Below are 26,913 nucleotides of genomic sequence, written 5' to 3' on the forward strand. Positions count from 1 at the left end.
TGAGGGAGTGATCTTTGCAGTTCCCTCCCCTGCTCTCCTGCCGTGGAGTACACTGCACAGTCCTAAGAGTCCTAATTGTACTGACCTGTCCGTCCCGCAGCCTCCACTCACACCCGAGTGCACACTGCAGCCTCCACTTACTCACACCTGAGTGCACACTGCAGCCTCCACTCACTCACATCCGAGTGCTCACAGCAGCCTACAACATGTCAGACCAAGCTATTTGTATGCAGCATGTGCTAACAAAAAAGAAAAGTTCACTTACCTTGGTTGAAGGAGCCTGTCACTCTTCGTATGCAGTCCTCAGTCCATCCAGCAATGAACGGGTGTAGGGCCGCCAAGAGCCGTGGCGGGCCCAGGTGACAAGGGGCGTGGCCTAATCAGGGGAGGCATGGCTACGTCCCCTTAGGAAAAAAACACAGAAAAAAAATTTTTTTTAGCAGCACCGCTTCACTGGGAGGGGGGCACTGTGAGCCCCTCAGCCTGGCGCACAGCCAATGGGGGTCACGATCAGGATGATCGCTCCCCCATAGGCATAGGAGACTGCTCCAGCTGCTGAGAGCAGTCTCCCACTGCAGCCCAGCACACAGCAGCGTGTGCTGGGCTGCTGTGATGTAGGAGGGAGGGGGGTGCGGTGCCGGACCAGGGCCCCCGCCGGGCCCCTCCAGCAAGCCAGGGCCCGGGTAATTTGTACCTGCTCCCCCCCCCTCTCGGCGCCCCTGAACGGGTGCACTGCACTCTCCGCCAATGCTGGGACTATCTCATCACAATCACATTTCAAATTTGAATTGTGATAAATAGGGACCAATGTATCTGGCATAATTTCATAATGCACATATGCTGTATGTATGTATGTATGTATTTATATGGACCTACACAATATTAGGCAGGTTATTTTAATGTTATTGCCGATGAGTGTGTGTATAATATACAGCATTTGTGTAGTATGAAGTTTTAGTAATTTGAGGTATTATAATACTCCCCACAACTAGAACTAGAAGTGCAATACAAGACTCCGAGAGGTGTGGAGGAACTTACCGCAGCCAGCAATCTAATGGCCTCTCCAGTCCCCAGCTCTGGCCAGTCCGTCAGCACTGTCTGCACCTCCTCCCCTGCTATTGGTGGTCAATGGGAGGAAAAATGGTCTGCATGGGACTTGCAAAGATCTGCTGCTTGGAGGGGGGATTGGTTTTTACAAATTATATAAATTATGGCAGCTAATAATTGAGTTTTGGGTCCAGCTATGATCTCCAGGTGATGTTCTGTAAAAAAAAAAAAGAATCACCCATATGAAATTCTGCTGCGTAGATGATAATGATAATCTGCAGTTGCCACAAGCACTACTAGTTTTGGAATAATAATGTATCTGTCTCAGAATGACATCTCAGAAGAGGAGCAGCGATGGGGAGCAAAAACCATTCAAGGATCTGGCCGTCCGCAGCACATAGAGTGAGTAATTTATGAACACATAGAGATATTGTTTCTATTCTTAACACTCACAATTTAACAATCAGAAAATATATTCAGATTCAGAGTTAAGAGTAAGAGCTAAAAAGGAGCAGTTTGGGCATTGTTGTGCTGCAGGTGGGGCAGATGTCAATGTGCAGAGAGTTCTAGTTGGGAAAGGGTGTGCCCTAGCTTAATTCTAATTTTCAATGTATATAAAAAGCTAGCCAGTATTTGTGCGCTACATGCAAAAGCAGTCAGTATTTTCCCTGCATGCAAAAAAATAAATACATCTGCACTACTTGCATTACTACATAATTTATTGCATGAGCAAATTGCAACTTTTTTTTCTCACACCTGAATCAAACCTATTATCAGTGGCGTCCCTCCCTGCTGTGTCACCCGGTGGGACACTGTGCACACGGCGAAAGCTGCGCGCCACCGAAAAGGGGTCGTGGCCTGGTGGCTATGAGGCGTGGCCACAAAGGAAGGGGGCATTGCCTCGCAGGCCGAACCCCTGTGGCCCCGTGCTTCTTACTGGGGGGGAGGAGGTGCGGACTGCCCTGTGTGCAGTGCTGGCTCCCTTACAGTGTCAGGAGCCGAGTGCTGCACTTAATACTACAGTGCAGCACCCGGCTCCTGTCACTGAGGGGGAGCCTGCACCTTGTGATGCCACTGTCTATTATATCTATCCTCCCTATCCTATTTGCACCAGAAATGGACCTGTTCTTCAAATAACAAGGCAGTTGGGTGGCATAGTGATTTATCCCTGTGTAAATGGGCTGTGATATAAATTCTCAGGGGTGTGGGAAGAGTACTGATTATACAGACCCAGGCTCATTCAGGGGCCCAGACCAGCAATGGATTAGGTGGAATGGCTCCTTTCTAGGCGAACGCCACTGCAAATCATAGTATTTTAAGTTAAAGTTTTAACAAGTGCGTGCGGCTATGCCCCGGTGTTGGCCATGCCTCCTCTAGCACCTGGGCCCGCCATATGTTTCAGCGACCTTGTACATTCTTCTGGTCTGTCTTCAGGCCTTAATCATTGACTTGCGTTTCATGATCACTCCATTACACAGCACTACCTACCAGCATACCCCTGCTGGTATGACAGCGGGACAGTACAGCTTTTCAGGCACTGTCCCGCTGTCACACCCAAGGGCTACAGTGTCCCTCTGCCAGGAGGATGGCGGGGTTAAGGGTTAAAAGGTTGGATGTGGAAAGATTGGGGAAGCACTCTCTCACCACACCTTTGCACACAGTGCATAGGAGAGCCCCCAGCAGCTGGAGGACCACTGTGCACGCCACCAGAGTGACAGAAACAGGGGAATGACATGAGACCACCCCCTTTGTCATGAGGCCACACCCCTTTTTGGGTCCCTTATTATATATATTTAAGATGGACATTAGTGCTTGAAAGTGAGGACATCACTAAGCCTACTTTATGTATTCGCTTAGATTTACCAACCCATGTAACGATGTTGTCTACAACTTATGTATTGTTGTTTCATCTCCCAGCTGTATGATAATACTCTGATAGAGTAACTCTGCATTGTGTGTATGGTGTATACCAGAGGTTCCCAAACTCGGTTCTCAAGGCACCCTAACAGTCCAGGTTTTAAGGATAACCATGCTTGGGTACAGGTGACTTATTATACCTCAGTGTTGATTTAACCATCAGTGCTCAACCATAGATACTCTTAAAACCTGGACCGTCAGTGTGCCTTGAGGAACGAGTTTAGGAAGCTCTGATGTATACAATACAATATAGTGGTTTCAAACATTATAAGTATGTAAACACCTTTCAAAACTTTCCTTCTTACTCCTATTTTCACTTTAGGAAAAATATATGTATAACCTCATAATCTGCCAGCAAAAAATAATATTATTAATAGATTTTCATTTAAATTGGCAACCGTTCATCTGATTCTCCACATTACAGACAAAGGCAGGCGTAGAGAGCCGTGCCGGGCGCGGAGAAGGAGGCGTGGCCTGATCATGGGAGGCGTGGCCACATCCCCTTAGGATATATAATAAAAATCATTTTTGCAGCGTAGCATAGTGGCTCTGCACACTGGGAAGAGGGTGATATGAGCCCCTCAGCCCGGCGCAAACCCCTGCGGGGGGGAGCGATCAGTGTGATCACCCCCCTCCCCACAGGCATAAGAGACGGCTGCCGCTCAGCAACCGCGAGCAGTCTCCCAGTGCAGCCCAGCACACAGCAGCATGTGCTTGGCTGCTGTGAAGTAAGAGGGTGGGGAGGGTGGCACCAGACACGGGCCCCTCCAGCAAGCCCAAGTGATTAGTACCCGCTCCCCTTCCCCCCTCTTGGCACCTCTGGACAAAGGGGCTGATTCTGAGTTAGAAGCAAAGCAAAAAAACAATCAAATAAATTTGTACCTGGACAAAACATGATAGGGGAGCAAAACATTTTTTTGGCATGCAGCATAAATACTGGCTGCTTGTGCAAAACCAGGAGGTTTTGGTTGCATTGTTCACAAAGTCATGTAATGGATAGCCGTCAAGGACCAGCGATGCCCGATGCCCATGCACGACTATCTATTGAACATGACTGTCAACCTGACGACGCTCATCAGGTTCGGAATGTTCGGAGATAAGAGGTTGGACTCCTGCACTGAATGATGTTTAGTGAACGCCGTTCAGTGCAGGCACCGCACCTCGGCGACCTGAAGGTCTGAACGCTAGACGTTAAGTCTTTCAGGTCGCCTAGTAGATAGGCCCCGTTACTTGCTGCTCCCATCTCAGAATCAGCCCCAAAGAAAGAAAAATATATCATAAAGGATCATTACCACTGTCCCTATAATGAGGAACACACACAAATATTCTTTTCATCCCAGAACAAATGCTTTGTTCCGAAATTCTGTTTTTGCTCATACTGCATAACCTGGGCTGATTATTTTATTGCCGAATTAAAGTATTTTTTCTGTGAGTGAATTCAATGCTATTTGTACTACATGGGTCATGTTAGATTATAGGCGGCATATTTACTACAGTGCGCGTGTTTAGAAGTGGAGATGTTGCCTATAGCAACCAATCAGAGTCTACCTATGATTTCTCTAGCACTTTCTAGAAGATAATAGCTAGAATCTGATTGGTTGCTATGGGCAACATCTCCACTTCTAAAAACCTGCACTTTAGTAAAGTTACCCCTAAGTGTTTGTAGGATAGTAAAGAATTTACACAGAACTATCATCTTGGCCCAAGATGGTACATATAAAAAAACAAGTATTTTGATATATTAATAGGCTTAAGAAGTGTTAGATGGCTAAATAACATTAAACAAAATATATATATAAATGTATAGTCAATAAAATATTCTTCACTCGTTGTTTTCTCCACAAGTATAAATAAGCTAAGAAGCAGTGTGTCTAAAGAACATGAGCAACTAAAGAAGAAAGAATTACAGGATAGTCCAAAAGCATCTTATGGATATGGTGGACAGTTTGGAACAGAGAAAGACAGGATGGACAAGGTGAGTTAATAATATATTGTATGTAAATATGATTAAGATATGTGTGTATGCATGTGGTATTGTAGTGTAGTGTAATCTTTCCAGATTTTGTTAAATTGGTCCTGACCCCTGTGAGAATAATGGGAAGTGAGAATAATAGGGACTGCAGTCTGAATCATTAGTTAGCCTGACGTGGGACATATACTGTATCTTATATTTCCTATGTACAGGTGTTCAGATAAATGGGTAGGAACAAAGTATCTGGACCTATTTAGGAGCCCAGGCGTGCAGGGGAGGAGTAATGAGACTCCCCTATGATGCCCAGTGGAGTAGCCAGCTCTTTATTTGAGGAGCAGTGAAGATAGAAAAATAGGCACCCCAGGTCCAGACTATGATATCAATGAAGGTGCATGCGTCCTCAGCATAATGCATAGGTGCCCACTATACAAATGTTCTCTTACATCTCTCGTTATATAGGCACATACCAGCACATGACTCAAACTATGAACAGCTCAGTTACTTAACCAGTGGTGTTGGTTTATTGATAGATAGCAGGTACAGCACCCTCTCCATGGCTACTCCACTAATGATGCCACAACCACTAATGTTGCCATAAGCACAACCCTCCCATGCCCCCAGTACTGGCAGCCCTGCATGTGTTGTTAACGTTGGCATGCATTTGAAGGGTGGCAGGATGCATCGCATCCCGAATGCAATGCGTCCTGCGTCCCACCCAAAGAAATCTATATATAGAATGTAAGGGTTCAGAGATCAACAGAGTAAAAGCAGATAGAGCACTTATCACAGTGTCTTCATATTTTATTCTGCTGACTTACACACTTTACCAAGACAGTTAACATCTGACACACACAAACATGGCAAGTAAAAGGAATGAGATGTGTACACAGTGGCCCAGAGCCAGAATTATATTTAACCCATACTGTACTTGCCAATTATCCCTGATTGTCAGGGAGACTCCCTGAAATAGTAATTTCTCTGTCTCTCTGAAGAGTCTAGCAATTTCCCTGATTGCACTTTACCACAATCATGAAGTTGTTATATGTAAATAAAAACAGATATATAGGGGTCTATTTATCATTACATAATTATCATTTGTGATAACTATGTTTTGAACTCGCTGTGAGTTCCAAGTACCGTTCAGAGGCATTCATCATGTCTCATTAACTAAAGTATCACGGAAAACTGCTCTTTTTGCGGAGTCAGTTTTTCAGAATTGTGATACTTTTCCCCTTTATCTGTGCTGCCTCACTCCCAGCCCGCAGTCTCTGCCCCGGGTCACCCCTCTTCCTACCCGCAGCATTTGCCCCGTGTTTACCCTCTCTCTGCACACAGTCTCTACCTATGTCCTTCCCCCTGTTTTCTACTCTCCCTGCCCGCTGCCTGTCCCTGGTGTCCCCTCACCCTGTGTTCCTCTTCCTGCAGCCTGTTCCTAGTATCCCCGCTCCCTGCGCTCCCCTGCCAGTACTGCAGCCTGCCTCCGGCGTCAGTGGAGAGCCACCAGCAGTGTTGCAGATTGTGGCAAGGAGCAGTTACACAAGCCGCCGGAGGTAGGAAGATAGGCTGTGGGTGCTGTGCAAGGGAGGAGGGAGGGAACTGTATCTCCTAGCCTGCAGTCTTCCTCTATCCTCTTCCTCTGTGTCCCCTAACCCTGCACCACTGTGGGGAACCCTCACTCTTCTCACCCCTCCCGATGTAACTGTCTTGTTGCCAGCCTCGTCACCGTTGTCCCCCCGGCTTTCAGGTGTCCACTCTGTCCCAGCCATGATTGCACCTCTCCCCACCGCCACTGTGGGTAATGCTCCCTCCTCACCCCGGTCTGGAACTATCATGCGCCGGACCCCGCTGTCCCTCCCCATGCGGCCCCCAGGGTCAGCGCCGCCCCCCCCCCGAGTGGCCGTCATTGTCATTCCCGGCTCCCTCAGCTACCCGTATCTGTAGCCGACCCTCCTGCCTTCCCTGTAACCAGCTGCCGGAGTCTGACCCCCCACTACTCCCAGAGTTGGACTAGCCCACAGGGCTACAGAGGAAATTCCCGGTGGGCCTCACTGCCTGAGGGCCCACTCCCCTCCTCTAGGCGTCAGGTTCCAGACCTCAAATCATACATCGTTACTCTATTGAATGGTCAGTTACCTGGTGGAGTATTACCACTGATCAACATGGGTGCTTGGTTCTTTTCTATAGAAACTACAACAAGATTTGCCTATTGGTTAGCCAAGCATCTGTGGTGTCTGGCCACACCCCTTACAGTAAGCATGGGCCCCTACCACTGCTTTCCACCATTGGGCCCTTCATGCCCCAGTCCAACACTGCCTGCTCCTAACCCCCCCTGGCGCCCTTGCAGAACAAGCTCCCGCCGGCAGAAGAGAACAAGAGGGAGCCAGTGACAGCCAGAGATGCCGAAGGTAAGTAGAGACAGCTAAAGGGATCTGAATAGTTCGCTTCCCTTGCACAAGCTGCTGTGTAAACGGTGGCTTGTGCATGTTATCGCATGCTGTACACAATCTCAGAGTGGCATATAGCATCACTCACAAGTTACGAAAAAAATGTTTTTTTTGGAACTTGATGAATTACACAATTTTCACATCCCCATACTAAAGTATGGGGATTGTGGAAATTATCAGGGCACATTTGTAACCAGGAGATATCTGTGATATCTCCTGTGTTACATGATTGATGAATGACCCTGAGACTTAAATTATACAAAATTAGGTGAAAATGTTTATTTTCACCTGCTTTTGTATAAATTAAGTGATGAAGAATAGGCCCCATTTAGATTCAAATGGGATTATTAGTGTAATTTCCCTGCATTGGATTTAAGGTACAATGGGGTAGATGTATTATAGCGGCACTTAACGTGCCGCTATAACGCTTCCCGCTTCGCCTCTTTACCGAGGCGAGGCAGGAAGCACTACCGATGAGATGTATAAACATCTCATCGGCCGGAGAGGGGGAGCGTTAACTCCCCCCTCCGGCGCTACCCGCTAGAGACAGCAGCGCATCACCCTAGTGCTGATGCGCTGTGTCTCTCTCCCGGCCGGCTCCACTGAGCATGCGCGGGATCTCGCAAGTATCGCGAGATCCCCGCGTGGAGCCCTGGAGCTGGCAGCCGCCCAGCAGGGACAGCGCTGTCCCTGCTGTGGGGATAGGATAACGACAGCTACAGCCGGCCGAAAGATCATGCGTTATGACCGTTCGTACATGGCCCTGCCGTCGGCGCTGCTATCTTATAGATATAAGATAATATCTTATAGATAGCAGCACTGATAATGACAGGGGCGCACAGACCCCCGATCATACATCGGGGAGAAGCTGTATCAGCGCACATAACGTGCGCTGATACCGTTTCTGGGCTTCGTACATCTCCCCCAATGATCCCTATGGCTACATGCATTCTGTGAAAAGTATCAGTGTGTTTTCATCAACAAGTAGATCTTACTAACTGCTTTGGGGCTCATTTACATTTGGATGTAAGTCAGTTTTATGACACGCCTCTCAGATGTATCAGTACACGCCCACTTTACCTCCGCACTCATACTGTAGGTGTTACTTTCACAATCTCCCTGAAATTTTTTTTTCAAAAGTAGGCCAGTATAACACCACAAGGACCATGTCTTTGCAGAAATAAAGGATATACCAGTTGTAGCCATGATGACTATTTATCTACCTTATCCACTTATTGCTAACTCCAAACATTGAAATTCCACCTTTTGAGCCTCACCTCCAATTGTTGTTAAGGTTATAACGTCAAAAGAGTGTGTACTGAGCAAAAGTTACGCAGTCTGGGAGCAGGTGATTTATGTCAATCAAGAAAGAAGTAGTAAACAGTTATTAGTGCAGAATAAACTGCTATTCGATGTATGGATATACAGTTAGTGCAGAGTGAATGTTACATGGGTGAGATTGCTGGGGCTTTACTTCTCATTCTTTTATTTGTCAGAGTGCTCTGGGCCATGATTACAAGGCAGACTTGGAAAAGCATTCCTCACAGACAGATGCAGCTAAAGGATTCGGGGGCAAATATGGCGTGCAGAAGGAGAGGTGTGATAAGGTGAGTTGCAGTGGGATAACACTAAAATACATATAAGTCCACAGAAGTGCAAGGATAACTAAGTTAATGTTTACAGGTAGAGAACAGTTTGTGCGGCATAAAGAATTATTATAACTTCCAGACATAGGCATGTGCAAGTGGGGTGCGGATTGGTAACTTTAAGGTAGCTAGCAGAGCTAGAAATGTTTTTCTGGTGGTGCACACCCTAATGTAATGTGCTGTGCACGCCTATGCTGCCAGATTGAGGACATCATTCAGACCCGCTTGCTAGCGCTGTGCGGTCACAAGCGGCGCAAACTACTCTGTGCGATCACAGCCCGCTCGCTCGCCCAGCAAATACAGCCCAGTGAAATGAGTGACAGGAGAGGCAGTTTGTGGATGGTGACAGGGTCAGGACACTAATAACAGGGGTGTGGAGGTGCGAACGCAGGCGTGCCTCGGTGTTTCAACGCCGTGCTTAATTAACAGGCAGCGTCATAGTACACATCACATGCCTGTTTTTTACACTGAAGTCCTCGCAGTGCTTGCGCAGGGTAAGGCAACCATAAGCGCTGCGATCACTACCGATGGTGCTCGATGTACCAATGTTTTAATACACTTCCTGGAGATGACGTGCGCTAATGGGTGTCTGCATACACAGAGCGATCGCTCGCACCACCAAAGTGGGTGTGCTTATGCCTTATCCCATGTCGTCACTTTGACAAATTTGCATACGCTGGATGCAAGCAATCGCATCTAGTGAGCGAGTCTGAATCAGTTCCTGAGACTATTAAGTAGCCCTGGCAAAACAAGAAGCACAGCCAACACAAGAGACAGTACATGCACAAGCCAAATAAGTTATTAAGCTTATTATTCACAATTGTCTCTATCTATCTGTACCCATACTTGCCAACTCTCCAAGATTGTTAGGGAGACTCCCAGAAATAGTAGCAATCTGACTCCCGGAATAGTCTAGCAATCTCCCTGATTGCACCTTACCCCCATTATGAAGCCGTCTTATAAAAGAAAAACCAGAGATACAGTATGTACATTTAAATGGGATCATTAGTATCATTTCACTGCTTTGACTATAATGCAGAATGGGCGGGATGCAGCAACATGAGAATAAGGTCAAACCCCCATTTCTCATATGCACCAAGTCCCAGAATGCTATGCACTCCGGGGCTTGGTTGCAGTGGGTAACGCAATCTTCCTAATGGCGTTACCCATAGAAGCCTATGGGCTTCTATCGGGAGAGAGCTGAGAGAGGGATCCCTCCCAGCATCCTCCTGCAGCGAGTGCATCCTTCTGCGTATGCGCAAATCGATGCCAGAGGGGCTTCTGGGTCATAGATCTGGAAGTACCTCCATTGCAGAGAGCCGCTCTTATCGTGAGAGCGGTCCTCGTCATGCATACCGGTGTTACCAACATTGGCATGCATGTGAAGGGCGGCAGGATGCATCGCATCCTGCCTGAGATGCGGCAGGCATCCCGTCTAATGATCCCTATGGCTACATGCGTTTCCTGAAAAGTATCAGGAGTCTATTTACTAAGCTGTGTTAGGAGATAAAGTGCACGGTGAATGATAAGGTACCAGCCAATCAGCTCCTAACTGCCATGTCACAGGCTGTGTTTGAAAAATGGCAGTTAGGAGCTGATTGGTTGGTATTGGTACCTTATCACCATTCACTTTATCTCCTAACACAGCTTAGTAAATAGACCCCATAGTGTGCTTTCATCAACAAATAGATCTTGCTAACTGCTTTGAGGCTCATTTACATTTGGATGTAAATCAATTTTATGGCACGTCTCTCAGATGTAGCAGTACACGTCCAATTTACCGCCGTACTCATAGGTCTTTCACTGAAATGGTTTTTCAAAAGTAGGCAAGTATACTGTATTTGTACCATGTAGGTGGGAGCTTAGATTACTGTCAAGCATACTGTACAAGACCTTTGGTAGTCCTATACTCAGGGCCGGATTAACAATGGGGCGGGTGGAGCTTCAGCTCCAGGCCGCCAATCAAAATAGGCCCACAGCATGTTCTTGCAGCTATACTGCTGTAGACAGGATTTTTTTTCCTGTTACAGCAGCCTCAGTAGCCTCCCGAGGCCCCGCCCCCCTCCACTGCAGGCCGCGACCCCCCCCACCCCACGGCCGCGGGGGATCAAAAACCGGCATCTGCTTCTAGTACATACACAGTTTGACAGGCGCAGTGGAAGGCTTCTGTAGTCCTCCCTGCGCCACTTACGCACTGTGTCTTGCCAGCGACCTCCTCCACGCCGAGTGACGTCTTCACACATGACGTCACTTAAGTGCCACCTCTTTACCAGTCCGCGACCACTCAAGCTCCATGAAGGCTGGGTAAGTTATTGATCCATCAGATAAGTTGTCAGGGAGGCTCAGTCCTGCCAGGCTGCTGGTGATCGGCACAGTGTGGCTGGCTGATCACATATGTGTATGTAGGAACTGCAAATAAATATGCATGTGTATATTCATATATATGTGAATATATGTATACAGTGTGTGTATGTATGTATATATATATATATATATATATATATATATATATATATATATATAAAAAATGTTAGCAATGATCCGGCACTCCATCTACAAATGTTTCAATCAGCACCGGGGCCCCTCATGCCCTTACAGATGTAAACACATAGGTATAGATAAAGGTGTGGCACTTGGAATATAAATAATTTATTATACGAAGAGTGCCGCACATTTATCTATACCTATACAGTTTATATATATATATATATATATATCTCTCTCTCTCTCTATATATATATATATATATATATATATATCCAATATGTAGGTACGGCACTTAGGAAATAAATCATAACGTTTCAGTTCTACTTTAATCGTCACTGTCTTCAGTGTGTGAGATATATATATATATATATATATATATATATGTGTGTGTGTGTATATATATATATATATATATATATATGGCAAAACAGGTGTGTACAGTTGTAGAATCTAAAAGATTTTGTAAACGAATAATCTGTCATGCACGTTGGAATAAAGTAACATTAATCAGCACTAAACCAGCCTACTCCCACTTGTAATGCTCTAATCAGTCGATATGTCACAGACCACTCTCCAGCAACTTTCAGTGTTTGATACCGGCAAGGACTCCGAAACGCCGCTAATTGCCATGTGCGTTCCTATCCTAGCCTCACAGCAGTCAGTGGCGTTCAGGAGTCCTTGCTGATGTTTATTGCAATGTACGTGACAGATTATGTGTTTATAAAATCTTTTCCATTCTGCAACTATGCGCACCTGTTTTTCCTAGAACATAAAATCCTTATGTGGTCTGGTGAAGCCACATAAAGAGGGAACCAGCACAGGAGAAATAAGGATTAAAGTATAACGTGACTGCAATTGTGGACATAAGGACAAGGTGAGTTTTTGTTGCGTAATTGTCAACAACCATCCTAATTTCAGTGGGACAGTCCTGCTTTTCGGACATTGGGCCTGATTCAGAGCCGGACGCAATTAGCGCTCGCTCGTCCTGAAAATAGGGGTGGCTATTCAAATGAACCGTTCGCTGTTTGCGGTCTGTTCACGCCTCTAGGTCTGAACGAGCGAACAAAACTTGCGGTCGTTTTTTGGGAAACTACGCCCCCTGGCCGCTCGCATCCTACGTCATGTCCGCTATTTATTAGATTAATCGAGTACATCGAACAGGGTATGAACTGCTCGCTATTCTTGTGGTCGGTTTTTGCTACCACAATTTTGCGAGCAGTTCTGGATATAAAATAACCCAGTGACGTGGTCAATGACGCTGCTGTATTAATTATGCACACCCATAAAACGCCCGCTTTGACCTTTAAGCACGCCTGCGTTCTGATCTCCACTCCCCGTTTTCAAGCACCTTCCCCTGTTACCACCCACATACGCCTCATTCTGTCACTCAAATTATCAGGCATTCGCTATTTTGCGAGCACATGAATTTCGACCACACTGACTGGTTCGCGCATGCGTATAACGATCCGTACGCATGCGCAGTTGGCCAAACATCGCTCGGAGCGAACGAGCTGCCGCTTACGAGTGGCTCTGAATCAGGCCCATTGTCCCACCTGTGGGCTGCATTGTTCCGCGGGCAGGGGAAGTTTGGGGGAGCATATGATCACAGAGGGAAAAGTTGGAGTAGCATAGGCAGCATGTAAGCAGTGCGGGGAGAAAACCCTCGGGGCAGCTCAGCTACTCAGAGAGCATTGAAAACGCCCCCAGAGCGACAAACAGGGGACACGTCCCACACCTGCAGTCGAAGGTAGACTGTTAACTTTGCCCTCCATGTTGCTAGCCACACCCTCTGTGCAGACAACACCCCCACATCACTGGTCACACCCTCTGTGCAGACAACACCCCCACATCACTGGTCACACCCTCTGTGCAGACAACACCCCCACATCACTGGCCACACCCTCTGTGCAGACAACACCCCCACATCACTGGCCACACCCTCTGTGCAGACAACACCCCAACTTCACTGGTCACACTCTCTCATCAGTGGCAGCACACAAAAGGCCCTTCATAAATTTCAGCTCCAGGCCCATGTGGACCTTTATCTGGCACTGCCTATACTGTATTATATAGCAATGCCTTAGTAAAGAAAAGAGAAAAAGATGCTTTGCAAAACCCACATAGGCACTTATGGTATATAATATAAAGGACAAGCTAAGGTTTATTATGTGGAGCAGACTTTCTACTTGTATTGTATAGGTGCTAAAAAGCTCTCACCTGTCAGGCCCATCCCCTATAGCTACACCTAGCCATTGTATTGTTAGTGGGTTATCCTGTCAGGCCCGTCCCCTATAACTACACCTAGCCATTGTTTTGTTAGTGGGTTATCCTGTCAGACCCATTCCCTATAGCTACACCTAGCTGTTGTATTGTTAGTGGGTTATCCAGTCAGGCCTGTCCTCTATAGCTACACCTAGCCGTTGTATTGTTAGTGGGTTATCCTGCCGGGCCCATCCTCTATAGCTACACCTAGCCGTTCTATTGTTAGGTGGTTATCCTGTCAGGCCCATCCCCTATAGCTACACCTAGCTGTTGTATTGTTAGTGGGTTATCCTGTCAGACCCATCCCCTGTGACTAAACCTAGCCATTGTATTGTTAGTGGGTTATTCTCTCAGGCCCATCCCCTATGACTACACCTAGCCATTGTATTGTTAGTGGGTTATCCTGTCAGGCCCATCCCCTATGACCACAACAAGCCATAGTATTGTTAGTGGGTTATCCTGTCAGGCCCATCCCCTATGACTACACCAAACCATTGTATTTGTTAGTGGATTATCCTGTCAGACCCATCCTTATGACCACATCAAACCGTTGTATTGTTAGTGGGTTATTCTGTCAGGCCCATCCCCCATGACTACACCTAGCTGTAGTATTGTTAGTGGGTAATCCTGTCAGGCCCATCCCCTATGACCACACCTAGCCGTTGTATTGTTGTTGGGTTATCCTGTCAGGCCCATCCCCTATGACCACACCTAGCCATTGTATTGTTTAGTGGGTTATCCTGTCAGGCCCATCCCCAACGACCACACCAAGCCGTTGTATTGTTAGTGGGTTATCCTGTCGGGCCCATCACCTATGCCCACACCAAGTCGCTGTATTGTTAATGGGTTATCACTCATGACTAATATATATAGGAGGGCTTTGGAAGACAAAGTCAAAAATATGTCAGAGACAAATACAATAGCTATATGCATATGTGTAAAGCCACATTGCCACTTGGCAGTCTGTTTAGGCAACTATTATTCATATTTTATTATTATTTTTATTACTACTAGTATATGACATGTGTGATGTTTCTTTTTAGTCTGCAGTTGGGTTTGATTATAAGGCTCAGATACAACAACACTCTTCTCAGCAAGGTGAGTAAAGGACATGTGTCTCTAGCCATACCAAAACATATGAACTGATGCTGATTAGCAGCATATGGACCAAAGAACCAGAGCAGCAAACCCAACCAATCTGTCTGTACATGGTCTATATGGGCGGCATTCAGATTTGGCAGCCACTGACAAAGTATATCCTGTCTGTATATACTGCAAGTAACTGTTTATACGCATAGATAACCAAATGCCCAGAGAAACAAGCAGTTGATTTAACTGTTGTGTTATCAAGTGTAACTTCATACATATGGGCAGAGCCGGCCCTAGGCATAGACAAAACTAAGCAAACTCCTAGGGCATTTGGAATGCCTATGGGCATCTAAGCCACCCTAGGGCCAGTGGAGGTTTGGTGCAGACACAGCCGGGGCACCTGCTGCCGGCTGGGCAGAGACTGTGGTAGCTGCTATTGCTGCTGCGCAGCGTCCACGATCAGAGCTCACCTGACAGCTCCGATCTGGCCTGGCAGCAGCAAACAGTGAGTGGACAGTGGCAGAACAGCCGACGGAAGTTTGCGGGGGCTTGGCACCTGAACGGCGGCTAGTGGTTAGCGCTGGGCCGGCTCTGAGGCATCACACAATCAGAATGAGCTTCTGCGCATGGGCAGAGGTTCATTGAGGACTATAAGTAAATGGTCACGGGAGGGCTGCTGCACCATGGGCTTTTGCGGAGCTTGGAGTAATGAGTCACACCTCACAGCTCTGGGCTTCGTCTCCAGCAATCATCACACACAGCTGTGGCCTGCCAGCCTGAGACAGGAAAAGCGGGTCTGCTGCCTGCGTCTTGCTGTACCTTGAGTCGGACGGCTCTGCAGGATGCGCTTAAGTAAAGTACGTTTGGAACTGGGAGAGGGCTGGGGTGCTGTGGTGTTCACTGCTGGGAGAGGGGTGATTCGCTGGGGCAGGGATCATTGGTGTGCTGGGATAGGGGGGTGCAGTGCTGGGTGAGGGCCCCTTTTGTCAGACCACACCCCTTTTCAGGATCCCACAGGGAGGGGGTCACCATCCAAAATCTTGCCTAGGGCACTAATTTGACTAGGGCCGGCTTTGCATATGGGCCAGAAATGGTTTGGATAGGAACCTTCGAAATGGTGCTGCTGTACCTAGAGATTTCAAAAGTCCTCATAATTAAGTGAATATACAAATTATTTCTGCCACAAGGTCATTGTAGTGTATGTGAGATAACGGAAACAAAATTAATTGAAATATAATTGTCTGTAGTGTAAACTATTACCGACAGTCACTTTAGCTAATATTATATTTACTAAATTAGAGGCTACTTCTTCACACCCTATGCTGAAACATTCTTCCTTACTAAGAAGTACAAGTATGGACTAACCCATCAGCAATAGATCTAGTACATGGGAGACAATGAAAGAAGTTGAGTGATTGGTCGATATTGGCTACTGTCTATGAAATATGTAAACAATGGCCTCTTCTATGTGTCTCATTGATCTTTCAGTTCTTTTATCTTGCTGTCACATGTCCATCATTAGTAGCTTCTATATGCTATTATATTTTTGTATTTCTTTTCTAAAATAGCGATTTGATATTTTACCTATCTCTCTCTTCAACTTCCTCTACTGTATCTCTTTGTTTGCTCTAATACCATTTATAACCTTTGGCCCTGGATCAATAATCTAGTGAATCACACAGATAAATTATACCATACAACATTTAAATCATCACCCACTGCTTCACTCATATTTACCAAAGGCACACTCCCTACTGTCTCATTAATATACAGCCACTAACACTCGCACACAGGAGCAGGCGGAAGTTGCCCTACCAGCTGTGACTGCTACATGGCACATAATGCATATTCCGTGTGCACAGGGCTGGTGCAAGGTTTCTCAGCACCCTAGGCAAGCCTTCTGCCTACTGCCCCCCCGCACACACACTTACATCCTATAAAACTGTCAGTGCCAGCTACAATTAGTTTTAAATGTTACATACATACTTTTTTTCTATTATTATTAGCTTTTTATGTCCTGCAGCATACCCCTTTGCTACTGGCAGGGGCGTTTTAAGAGAGGAGAGGACCCGGGTGCAGCCTCCGTTTGGGCCCCCTCCTCTCTGTCGGTGGCTCAGCAGCACTGAGCGCTGTAGATTCTGGCTTCATGCCAGAATCTACAGCGCATGCGCGGGTCTTTGGGAAAATGGCTTCTGCGCCTACTCTCCTGGGGACATCTTTTCTGCTCATGCGCAGATCACTGGGAAAATGGCCGCCGCCATTTTCCAAGTGAGTGTTTGCTGCTCTGCACCGCCGGTCCAGTGCTGCGGAGCAGCACTTCGGGAATCGGCGGAGAGGTAAATATAATTACCTATGGGTGCAGGGTGTGCGCTGTGGGCCCCCCTGGACCGCACACCTTGCACCTGTTATAAAGACGCCTATGGCTATTGGTAAATTTTTAACCAGTGCCACAAACAACATACATTGTTAATATATATACTACAGCAACAGCACAGCGGTACACTTACTAATTTACTATCTATGAAAACTCAGACTCAGGGCCGGATTCATTTAGCCACAAAAACCATGGCAAAAAGTTTTCACTATCTCAGAGCAGGTGTAAAAATTAGCAAAATCCCTATTTTTGGCTAAAAATCTAGGAACTTGAGGCCTGATTCAGAGCCGCTTGCTAGATGCGAGCGCTCACACGATGTGTATGCAAATTGTGTAGGCAGTGCAATCGCACAGCAATGCATTAGCATGCCCAGTATTTCTTAGAGAGCAATCACATAGTGTATGCAGACACCCACCAGCCTGTCTTAAGACGCCCACTTGTGCACGTCATGTCCAGGAAGTGTATGCAACCATCGGTACATCGGATGCTATCGCAACGCTTGAGGTTGACCATACCCTGCCGCAAGCACTGCGAGCACTTCAGTGTAAAAATAAGCCAGGTGGCGTATACTATGATGCTGTCTTTTAATTATGCACACCTCTAAAACGCCGTTGAGATGCACCTCCACTTTCCAGTTTTTAATAGCCAGCCCCTGTTACCACCTATAAACTGCTTCCCCTGTCACTCCCTCTGAAGGGCTGTCTATGCACAGCGAGCGAATGCATTGTGAACTTTCGCTAATGTATGAGCACACTGCATACCATCGGCAGCAGCGAGAGTATGCATCTTAGCGAGCGGGTCTGAATGAGCTCCTTGGTTCAGAACCCTTTGGACAACCCCCTAATTACTAATTAGGCAAAAATATTTTTTTAAACAGCTTAATTCCCTAATAATGACATGTAATTTTTGGGATGAAAATGTAAAAAGTGTTGGAAAATGAGTTTAAAGTTCTGGGTCAGGTAATTTGGGGGGCTGTATGGCTGGGACAGGTGTTTTTAGGATTGCAGATGGCTGCAACAGGTGCGCCCAATTTTTGATTACCATGGGTATGCGCGCTCCTGATACCCACTATCCCTTATTATGACTCTACTGCTTAGTGCTCCCCCTCATTCCCACCCACACAATCAATCTTTTTTTTTAAAAATCCATTTATTTTTGTATTTATTAAAGGTCGAAGGTTTACACACTTTGATTCAACAAATGGTTTGATATAATACCAGAAAATGACTTCAAAAAATCACATATCATAACTTTATTGTTATAGGAACTGTTACTGTATGTACTCTTGTCTACTGTATATATGGCTCCATACTGTTTGATGTTAAAACATTCTTTTTGCTAAGCATATTTTTGCTTATCTGTCATCTGCCTTTGTAAATAAAGAGATTTTTTTTTTTTAAACAAAGTGGTGTCGTGTGGCGCATAAAAAAAAAAATACTCACCTGTCCAGGGGTCTCTGGTGGCCTCCCCATTTATCTTGTCACTGGGGAGGGGGCTGCTGTGAGTTTCCTGGGGCTGCTGGTAGGCGCAAGGGCTGTTGGGAGATGTAGTTCTCCCAGCGCCGGCTCCATAGGGGGAATACACTTACACCGGTGGTCACTCAAGCACACTCATGCACACACAAACTCACACACACTTACAAACACTCATACACACTCAAGTACTCACCCTGCTGCAGAAGACCGGCTTCCGACACTGGCGGAAGAAGTCATCGCTTCTGAAGATGAGTAATTAAGGACGAATTAAGCTAATTGGAAACTTCCATTTGCTTAATTAGTCATTAGGAAGGGTGCCGCCAGGGTCATGTAGCATTTCCCGACCATTTTTCCTAGAAAATATGTATTTTAGGAAAATTGGTCGTGCTCTGGAGTTGCTCAAAAGAAAAAAACCTCCCGGCGCTCAAAAACTAAAATACCCTGCACCTAATTGAATAGCAAAAATCCTGCACCTGCAGGAAAAGCACAGCATGTGCGGGATTTTTGCTATTCTTGCACCTACTTGAATATGCCCCTTAATCTGTGATTCTTTCTTTCTCAACACAGACTATTCCAAAGGTTTTGGGGGACGTTACGGGGTTCAGACAGACCATGTGGACAAGGTAATTCATAGTACTAAACTATTGACTGTTAGGGCGTATGAGAGATGTTATTAGTCAGTGATAGAGGACAGCTGTGGGGTATTGAATTATTAATGAATAAGCAGAAACAGATATTAAGCAGGTAAAAGATAAGTAAAGTAAATGTCACATGGGAGATCTGCAGTGTAAAATGTTATACTGCACATTGTTATAGCATAAAGTGATCATGTCATTTTAGTAAGTTATCCATACATTTAACAACTCATCTTTTACATATATGAAATTGAAAAACAATTGACACTCTATTACGCTATTTAGAACATATAGGGCCTCATTTATCAATGAGTTTTATCATTCACAATGATACCCCTTTTACACCAGAGCTAAAACCCGGGTTATTGCAGGATTAACCCAGGTAGCTCCTTGGTGTAAAAGGGGACAGGGTTGGATTCACGGGTCGAGTGACCCGGTAACTTGCAGGGTTTAACATGGGAATGACCCGTGAACCATGCCGTGTAAACGGCATGATCCGGGTCACGATGACCTGGAGTACACCGCATGCCTGCCGATTGGCCGGCTTCAGTGGCGCATGGAGAGGACGTCATCTCCAAGCGTCCACTTCCACGCCTGAAGAGCCGGGTCACTGCAGATCCGGCTCAAATGTGTACGGCACTGACTCAAGAATTTCCTGGGTCGGCGCCGGCTAAATTCCGGTCTGATCCGGTTTGGAACCCTGTTCCAATCTCTGGGTCAGACCCGGAATTTAGGTATAAAAGCAGTATGAGTGATAAAACTCGCTGCATATAACAAATGGTGCTCCAGCCAATCAGCTCCTAACTGTCGTCTGTTTGAAAAATGACAGTTGGGAGCTGATTGGCTGGAGCACCATTTATCTTATGCAGCGAGTTTTATCACTCGTTGTGAATGATAAAACTCATTGATAAATGAGGCCCATAATGCAGTACAAGTGAATATATGGGTACAGCACACTAACAGCAGATGACCAACAAATAGAGAGAAGTAAAATTGCTGCTAAAACTAACACAAGTCAAGTTTCAGGAGAGAACCATTTCACGGAGGTGTGAAAGCCTTTTTTGTTGTTGTTTTGGAGGGGGCTCCGCTTTTGCTTTGCAGTTCCTCAGTATATTTGTCAATTTGAATTTAGCATAATTTCTAATCTATCAATAGAACTGGGATGATTAGTGTTGATTCATCCTGTTATGCAGCATGGTTAGAGTAGGACTGGAATTCCACCAGCAAGGTGTGCTATATTTTGCATCCAATTCCAAATGTAAAAAGGGCAAATATTTTTACAAATATGGTTATAATTTGAAATGATTGCATTTTAAATTCTCTCTGTCAATAAATAATAGCTTATACCCCTTCTACACCTCTAAAACCTGGGTTATTACAGGGTTAAGCCGGTTTGCTGCTATGACATAAAAATGGGCAAGGGTTGGATTCCCGGGTGGAGTGACACGACAAGCCAACTCAGGTAACTTGCAGGGTTTAACATAGGAACGACCCGTGAAACCCTGCAGTGTCCCATTTACAGCATGGGGACTTATGGCTTTCTCAGCCCTTGGAGATGATGTCATCTCATTGCAGTTGGTAACCAGAGGTACACAGTAGAATTATGGGCCCCCTGCCCAATTTTGATCCTCTGTTCCCTTTTTCTAGATAGGTGGTCTTTGCAAGAATATATCAGCCAGTGAAGTAGCTGTATCAATAAACATAATTTATATGATAAAGATCATAAGTGCATTTAGACATACAGGTAACATACATAAATGCTAAATTAGAAGCATAGGAACTGGTGGAGCTGCTAATATTAGTTGTCCAAAATTGGGTGTCCTCAGAGCAACTGATACTGGAAAGATTATGGACCTCATTCAGAGTCTCTCGCTAGCGCTGTGTGCTCGCAAGCGGCCCGATGGTTTGCGTACACGCATGCGCACGCTTCGTTCTGCACATGCGCAATCTACTCTGTGCAATCGCAGACCGCTCGCTCGCCCAGCAAAGACAGCCCAGTGAAATGAGTGACAGGAGAGGCCGTTTGTGGGAGGTAACAGGGGCAGGACACTAAAAACGGGGGAGTGGAGGTGCGAACGCAGGCGTGCCTGAGTGTTTCAACGCCGTTTTAGAGGCGGGCATAACTAACACGCAGCGTCACAGTACACGTCACATGCCTGTTTTTTACACTGAAGTCCTCGCAGTGCTTGCGGTAGGGTAAGGCAACCACAAGCGCTGCGATCGCTTCCGATTGTCCTCGATGTACCAATGTTTTAATACACTTCCTGGAGATGACGTGTGCTGGTGGGCGGCTCTGCCTGTGCGATTGGGCGTACGCTTGCTGCTCGATAAGACATGGTGGGCGTGCTTATGCCTTGGCGAGCGATCGCTTCCCGTGGCGTCACTTTGACAAATTTGCATATACGCTGGGGGCGAGCGATCGCATCTAGCGAGAGACCCTGAATGAGGTCCTATGTTTCTGACACCAGTAACTGTTAAAAATATTTGCAACATTTAAGACTACACTGACTAGAACAAATTATTAATGAATACATGATTCATAACATCAGTGATGTAATATATTTCATGCATGCATCAAAATAAAGATAAAAATTCTAAATATTTGCAAGTTAGTATTTCCAGCAGAAATTGTGTATTATAACCTTAGATTCCTTCAATTGTTTCATAAACACTTTATTGCGAACCGCTGATGCATAACCTTATCTATAACAGCATGTTTCTCAAGATGATGATTATAAAATAAAAACAAAACCTTTCTTATTCCACAAAAATCGCCTGGTAAAATATCAATGTGTATTATGTAACCAACGGTTGGTAATTTACCAACCCATAACAAATGGTCATACATTAGCAAGTCTAGTGCATATTGGACAAATGAAAATTTGCACATATTAGGTAAACATGTTTGTGTTTATTATCACTGACTATATATCATGCTCTATTTGACACTATGCAAATAAATCAAAAGTAAGATTAAAGAGCATTCTAATAAAAAATAAGGTTTATATATCACTGTGGAAGACTATAAGAAGAATCTTGACATTATCCATTTCTCCTTGGTTTGTTTCTTCACGCTGTTATTAATAATTATTCAGATTTTCAATATTATCTCAGCAATATAAAAAGAAGGATCACTCGTCCCTGTGGTGTGTAAGAAAGAAGTGATCACTAATGCGATCTCATCCCTTCTTCTTTGGCACAATTGCGCATGCGTGGTCTGCTGAGAATGCATGTACAGGCAGTCATTGCCAGGGAGGGCTTCTATGTACCCCTTTCCTAGATAAGTGATGTGGCTAGAAGCCTATGGGGCTGCTTCTGCAATGGAAGACTGCTCTCCAATATCCGCTACGGTTTCCTGTTACATACATTCTGGGGAAAGTGAATAATTGGAGGTACCCCTCATAAATGGGTGTTTTCAGGGGATATCACAAATATTAATTGATAAATAAACCCCTATATGAGATTTTTTTTAAAAAGAAACATCTGGGCCTGATTAGTTGGATGGATCTCTTAGGAGGATGAAAATGACAAGTTTTTGCATACAGTGCATGTGCAAAAGTGAATTTACCCAATTTTGCATATGTCCGTCCTATTCCTAGTCACGTGGAACTTGTCCGGATCTGTCTTTCTGTGACATAGGACATCTTGGGTTGGGAACTGAAGGCAGTCTGTTACTGATGGATCTCTTTGCACCTGGCATGGGGCTGATGCAATTGCAGATCCTAATGACAATGGCTGCCATGGCCGGCATTAAATCAATGGGCAGCACTGGTTTCCACTTGCACACGTACCAACCCCAAAATTACGAATATTCACATTAGCATAAGGTAGTACAGTATATCTGGCTTCTGTGACTACTGCAACTACAGGCACTTTGGGCCTCATTCAGAGGCGGTCGGAGGATGCAAGCGGTCGCTCAGAAACTGGGCGGCCACTTGCATCCTGACCGCCCGCCTCTGTTGCGGTCGTTAGGCTGTGGGTTAACACCCACAGCTCTAACGACCACTCGGGTGATGGTCGCGATGGTCAGAGACCATCGGGGCTTACGACGAGACCCTACGGTAGGGTCTCACTTGTCGTAAGCCCCGGAGAGCTTCTGGCTCTGTCAGAGCCTGAAGCTCTCCACTAACATCACTAGTGATGTCAGTGGGGCCTCCCCCAAACGGCAGGCATTCCCATGGGAACGCCTCCGTTTGGGCTGCCACCCCCCCGGCCCGCCTTCCAAATGGGGCGAGCTGTCAATCAACATCGACAGCTTGCCCCCTTTGGAAAGAGACCCGCTACGACCGGCGCTGTCGGTCGTAGCAGGTCTCACGCATACGCACGAGGGAGCCGGCTCCCTCGTGCGCATGCGCACTGGCAAAACATTGAGGCGGCCGTGCGGTCATAGACTGTACGGCCGCCTCTGAATAAGGTCCTTTGTGTGTGATTGTTACTGTAATAAAAGGTAAGAATGTCACTGTGCTATTTCCTGTAACGTATTAGGAATCACCCCCTAACAGTATGTCAATTTGTGGTGCTCTGTCTTTCAGTCTGCAGTAGGATTTGAATATAAGGCTCAAGTACAGCAGCACTCATCCCAGCAAGGTAGGTTATAACACTCAAGCTGTGTACAAGAAGTCTTAATATTTATAGGATACTAATTTTTTGGACCCTTCTCTAGGTTGTTAGTTATTGGGCAGTGACTTTTTTCCTCCACCATCCTTTCACGGCCTCCCCCATCTCTCTGTATTGTCACTCCGCCCTAGTGATAATAACAAATATGCCGTTGGTATTTAACATTTCTTATCCCGCCAGTGTGGTCCAGCGACACCCCCACCCACCACCACCACCCTCCTTAACAGCATCCTGCCCGCACGGGCTTCTGTGTCATGCGCGATGGCCAGTCTGTGCATGACAGTTTCACCCGACGGCGACTCCCCAATGCCTGGAAGGCTTTGCTGAAGCTGGAAAGACTGCGCTGAGTCCCCAAAGCTGGCAATAGGGACTGTATTGCTCTTGCCATCTATAGATGACATAAGCGATACAGTGATAAACAGCGGTAAACTTAGTTTACTGTTGTTTGCTGAATATTGAAAGGAGGTCTTACCCCTTTATCGAGTGCTAAAGGTGTTGTGGCCCCCTTGTAAAACGGGGCCCAAAGCCTGTAAAATAACAGATAGATGCTGTTTGGTTGGTACTTTATCTCTCTCAGTCTCCGTCCTATATTCTCTTTCTCCCCTGCCTCCCACTTCTATCCTCCTATTCTCTCTCTCCACTAATTCTCTGTCTTTATCCCCCCCGTCCCCTGCCTCTCTCCTGCCTTTCCTCTGTCTCTTATCTTGTACCTGCTATGTTCAGGGAAGCTGCCTCCTCCTCCTTCCAGCTGCTGTCCTTCAGCCACTACATACACAGAAGGCTCAGCTTGGGGTGCAATCTGACTGTGGAGGTGCGATTTGGTATGGGGGGGGGGGGGGCAATCTGGTGGTGGGATAGGTAATCCAGGTTGGGTCCTTTTTCCTCCAGTAAGGGGGTGTGCAGACATGGAGCCAGTGAGAGCTGTGAGAGGAGGGGGCAGGGCCTCCCTCCAGCTCTTTACTGAGTCTACGCTAGACGGACAATAGCAGCATTAAATAACATACTGTAGATACTGGTTTGTAAACAGGTAGGCAGGAATATTGCTACTTTATTATTTAATTATATAACTACCAATTTTAATTTCTTTCACCTTGTTATCGTTTATATCTGGCTCTCTAGATTACTCACAAGGATTCGGAGGTAAATTCGGGGTACAGAAAGATCGACAAGATAAAGCTGCTCACAGCTGGAGCCATAAGGAGGAAATACAGAAACATCAGTCACAGACAGGTAGTGCCAATATCGATCAGTTGATTACATTACCCTTCGTAGTCACAGAAACAGACTATACAATACTCTCATTGTGACACATATTTGACAATCACTTTTATTTTAAAACTAAAGCTCAACTTTTGAACAGGTAAATTAATATTTTATTATTATTATTATTATCATCATCATCATCATCATTAAATAGCATGGCCTAATAGCTATACAGCATATGACGGTAAAAAAGTTTTTCCCATGTTTTTCGGTTTTTACTTTATAGAGTCAATATTTTAGTTATAATTTGTTGGAAAATAATATAATAATGTAGCACTGTTGCAGTTTAATAATACTTTTGACTTTGAAGAGGTGGCACTTTATCAATGTGCATACCTCTAACCTACAAAAGAGATACACATTATCATGCTCTAATATGAAGAGAAAAAACAATAGGGAACACACACTGCTAATCTAATTACTAATTAACCCTGGTTATATGATTACATATGTGGGAATCACAGTTACACAACAGAAAGAAGGAAGTAATGGGCTGTGTGACATCCTTTCATTATTCTTACTAGGGATGAGCTGTTCGGTTTTGGCTCAGTTAAGTTCAGATCTGAAAAACAAATCTTACTGGCTATCCGGCTAACGCGTGTTTTGAATAGCCAATTACATAGATCCAATCTTCCGCTAATTTGCCGAAAATAAGTAAAACCAAATCGCTCATCTTTGCTGTACGTTGTACGAGAGGTCACATGGTACAGATGTTCAATCGTAATTTCTTGTTTATGACCTACCAAGTTTCACCTGGAATAGTGGGTAAAGTTGGGAATAAAGCAAACTAAGGGAGAGATGTAGCAAACCGTGGAGAGAGACAAAGTGGAGAAAGATAAAGTACTAACAAATCAGCTCCTAACTGTCTTTTTTTTCGATCCTCATTTATCAACGAGTTTTATCAGTCAACGAGTGATAAAACTAATTGCGTATGATAAATGGTTCTCCAGCCAATCATCTCCCAAATGTCATATTTCAAACAGATGACAGTTGGGACCTGGTTGGCTGGAGCACCATTATCATACACAACAAGTTTTATCACTCCTTGTGAATGATAAACTCGTTAATAAATGAGGCCCACAGCCTGTAAAATTACATTTAGAAGCTGATTGGTTGGTACTTTAGTTCTCTCCACTTTATCTCTCTCCAAGGTTTGATACTAATCCCCATAAGTCTCTCTGCTTTTGACAACACAACATAGCTCAGCAGGACAATGGTTGACTTACTTCTGCCCATCACTGTGGGTATGGATAGTCAAAACATGATAGGGATTTTTTTTTTGGAAAGTTAACGCTAATTACAAAGACATGTCGACTCTTGACTATAAAAACCTCCTGGAACTCAGTCACTTCATTGTTAATCATTTGTATTCAGAGATAATGAAAATTTCACAAATTCAAAAAATGTGTTTTGGTTTTTAAACAATGCCACGGTTGTGCAGCTCTTGCTCACAATACATCTGCATAGCATCATTGTACATCAACACGTGTACTGATTTCCTACTTACTATGTAGACAGGGTCCAGTTTTGCTCCTGCTGCATTTTTATGCAACAGAATCTTGTTGACCTTTGTATTCCCAGCTCTGGCTGCTTAATTAAGACCAACCCTTGTGGTAGTTTTCTCCACCAAAGCAACAGGTACGAACACCAAACTAGAAGGAGGGACCTTAACTACAGATTCATCC

At 45.4% G+C, this 26,913-nt stretch overlaps 1 protein-coding gene across 2 annotated transcripts in view; it reads left to right on the forward strand.

Annotated features, from left to right (window-relative positions):
* The window catches only part of LOC148540550 (hematopoietic lineage cell-specific protein-like), an 80,229-nt gene that overhangs the window by 32,753 nt on the left and 20,563 nt on the right, over window positions 1-26,913 (forward strand). For both annotated transcript variants that reach the window (XM_088444311.1, XM_088444315.1), the window contains exons 3-9: window positions 1,376-1,449; window positions 4,810-4,939; window positions 8,877-8,987; window positions 14,819-14,873; window positions 19,281-19,336; window positions 23,881-23,935; window positions 25,085-25,195. In XM_088444311.1, coding sequence (XP_088300437.1) covers window positions 1,376-1,449; window positions 4,810-4,939; window positions 8,877-8,987; window positions 14,819-14,873; window positions 19,281-19,336; window positions 23,881-23,935; window positions 25,085-25,195 — 592 coding nt within the window. The remainder of the gene's footprint in view (window positions 1-1,375; window positions 1,450-4,809; window positions 4,940-8,876; window positions 8,988-14,818; window positions 14,874-19,280; window positions 19,337-23,880; window positions 23,936-25,084; window positions 25,196-26,913) is intronic.

The sequence above is a fragment of the Taudactylus pleione genome, unplaced genomic scaffold, assembly GCF_031769625.1.
Source record: "Taudactylus pleione unplaced genomic scaffold, aTauple2 ptg000019l, whole genome shotgun sequence".
Taxonomy (NCBI): domain Eukaryota; kingdom Metazoa; phylum Chordata; class Amphibia; order Anura; family Myobatrachidae; genus Taudactylus; species Taudactylus pleione.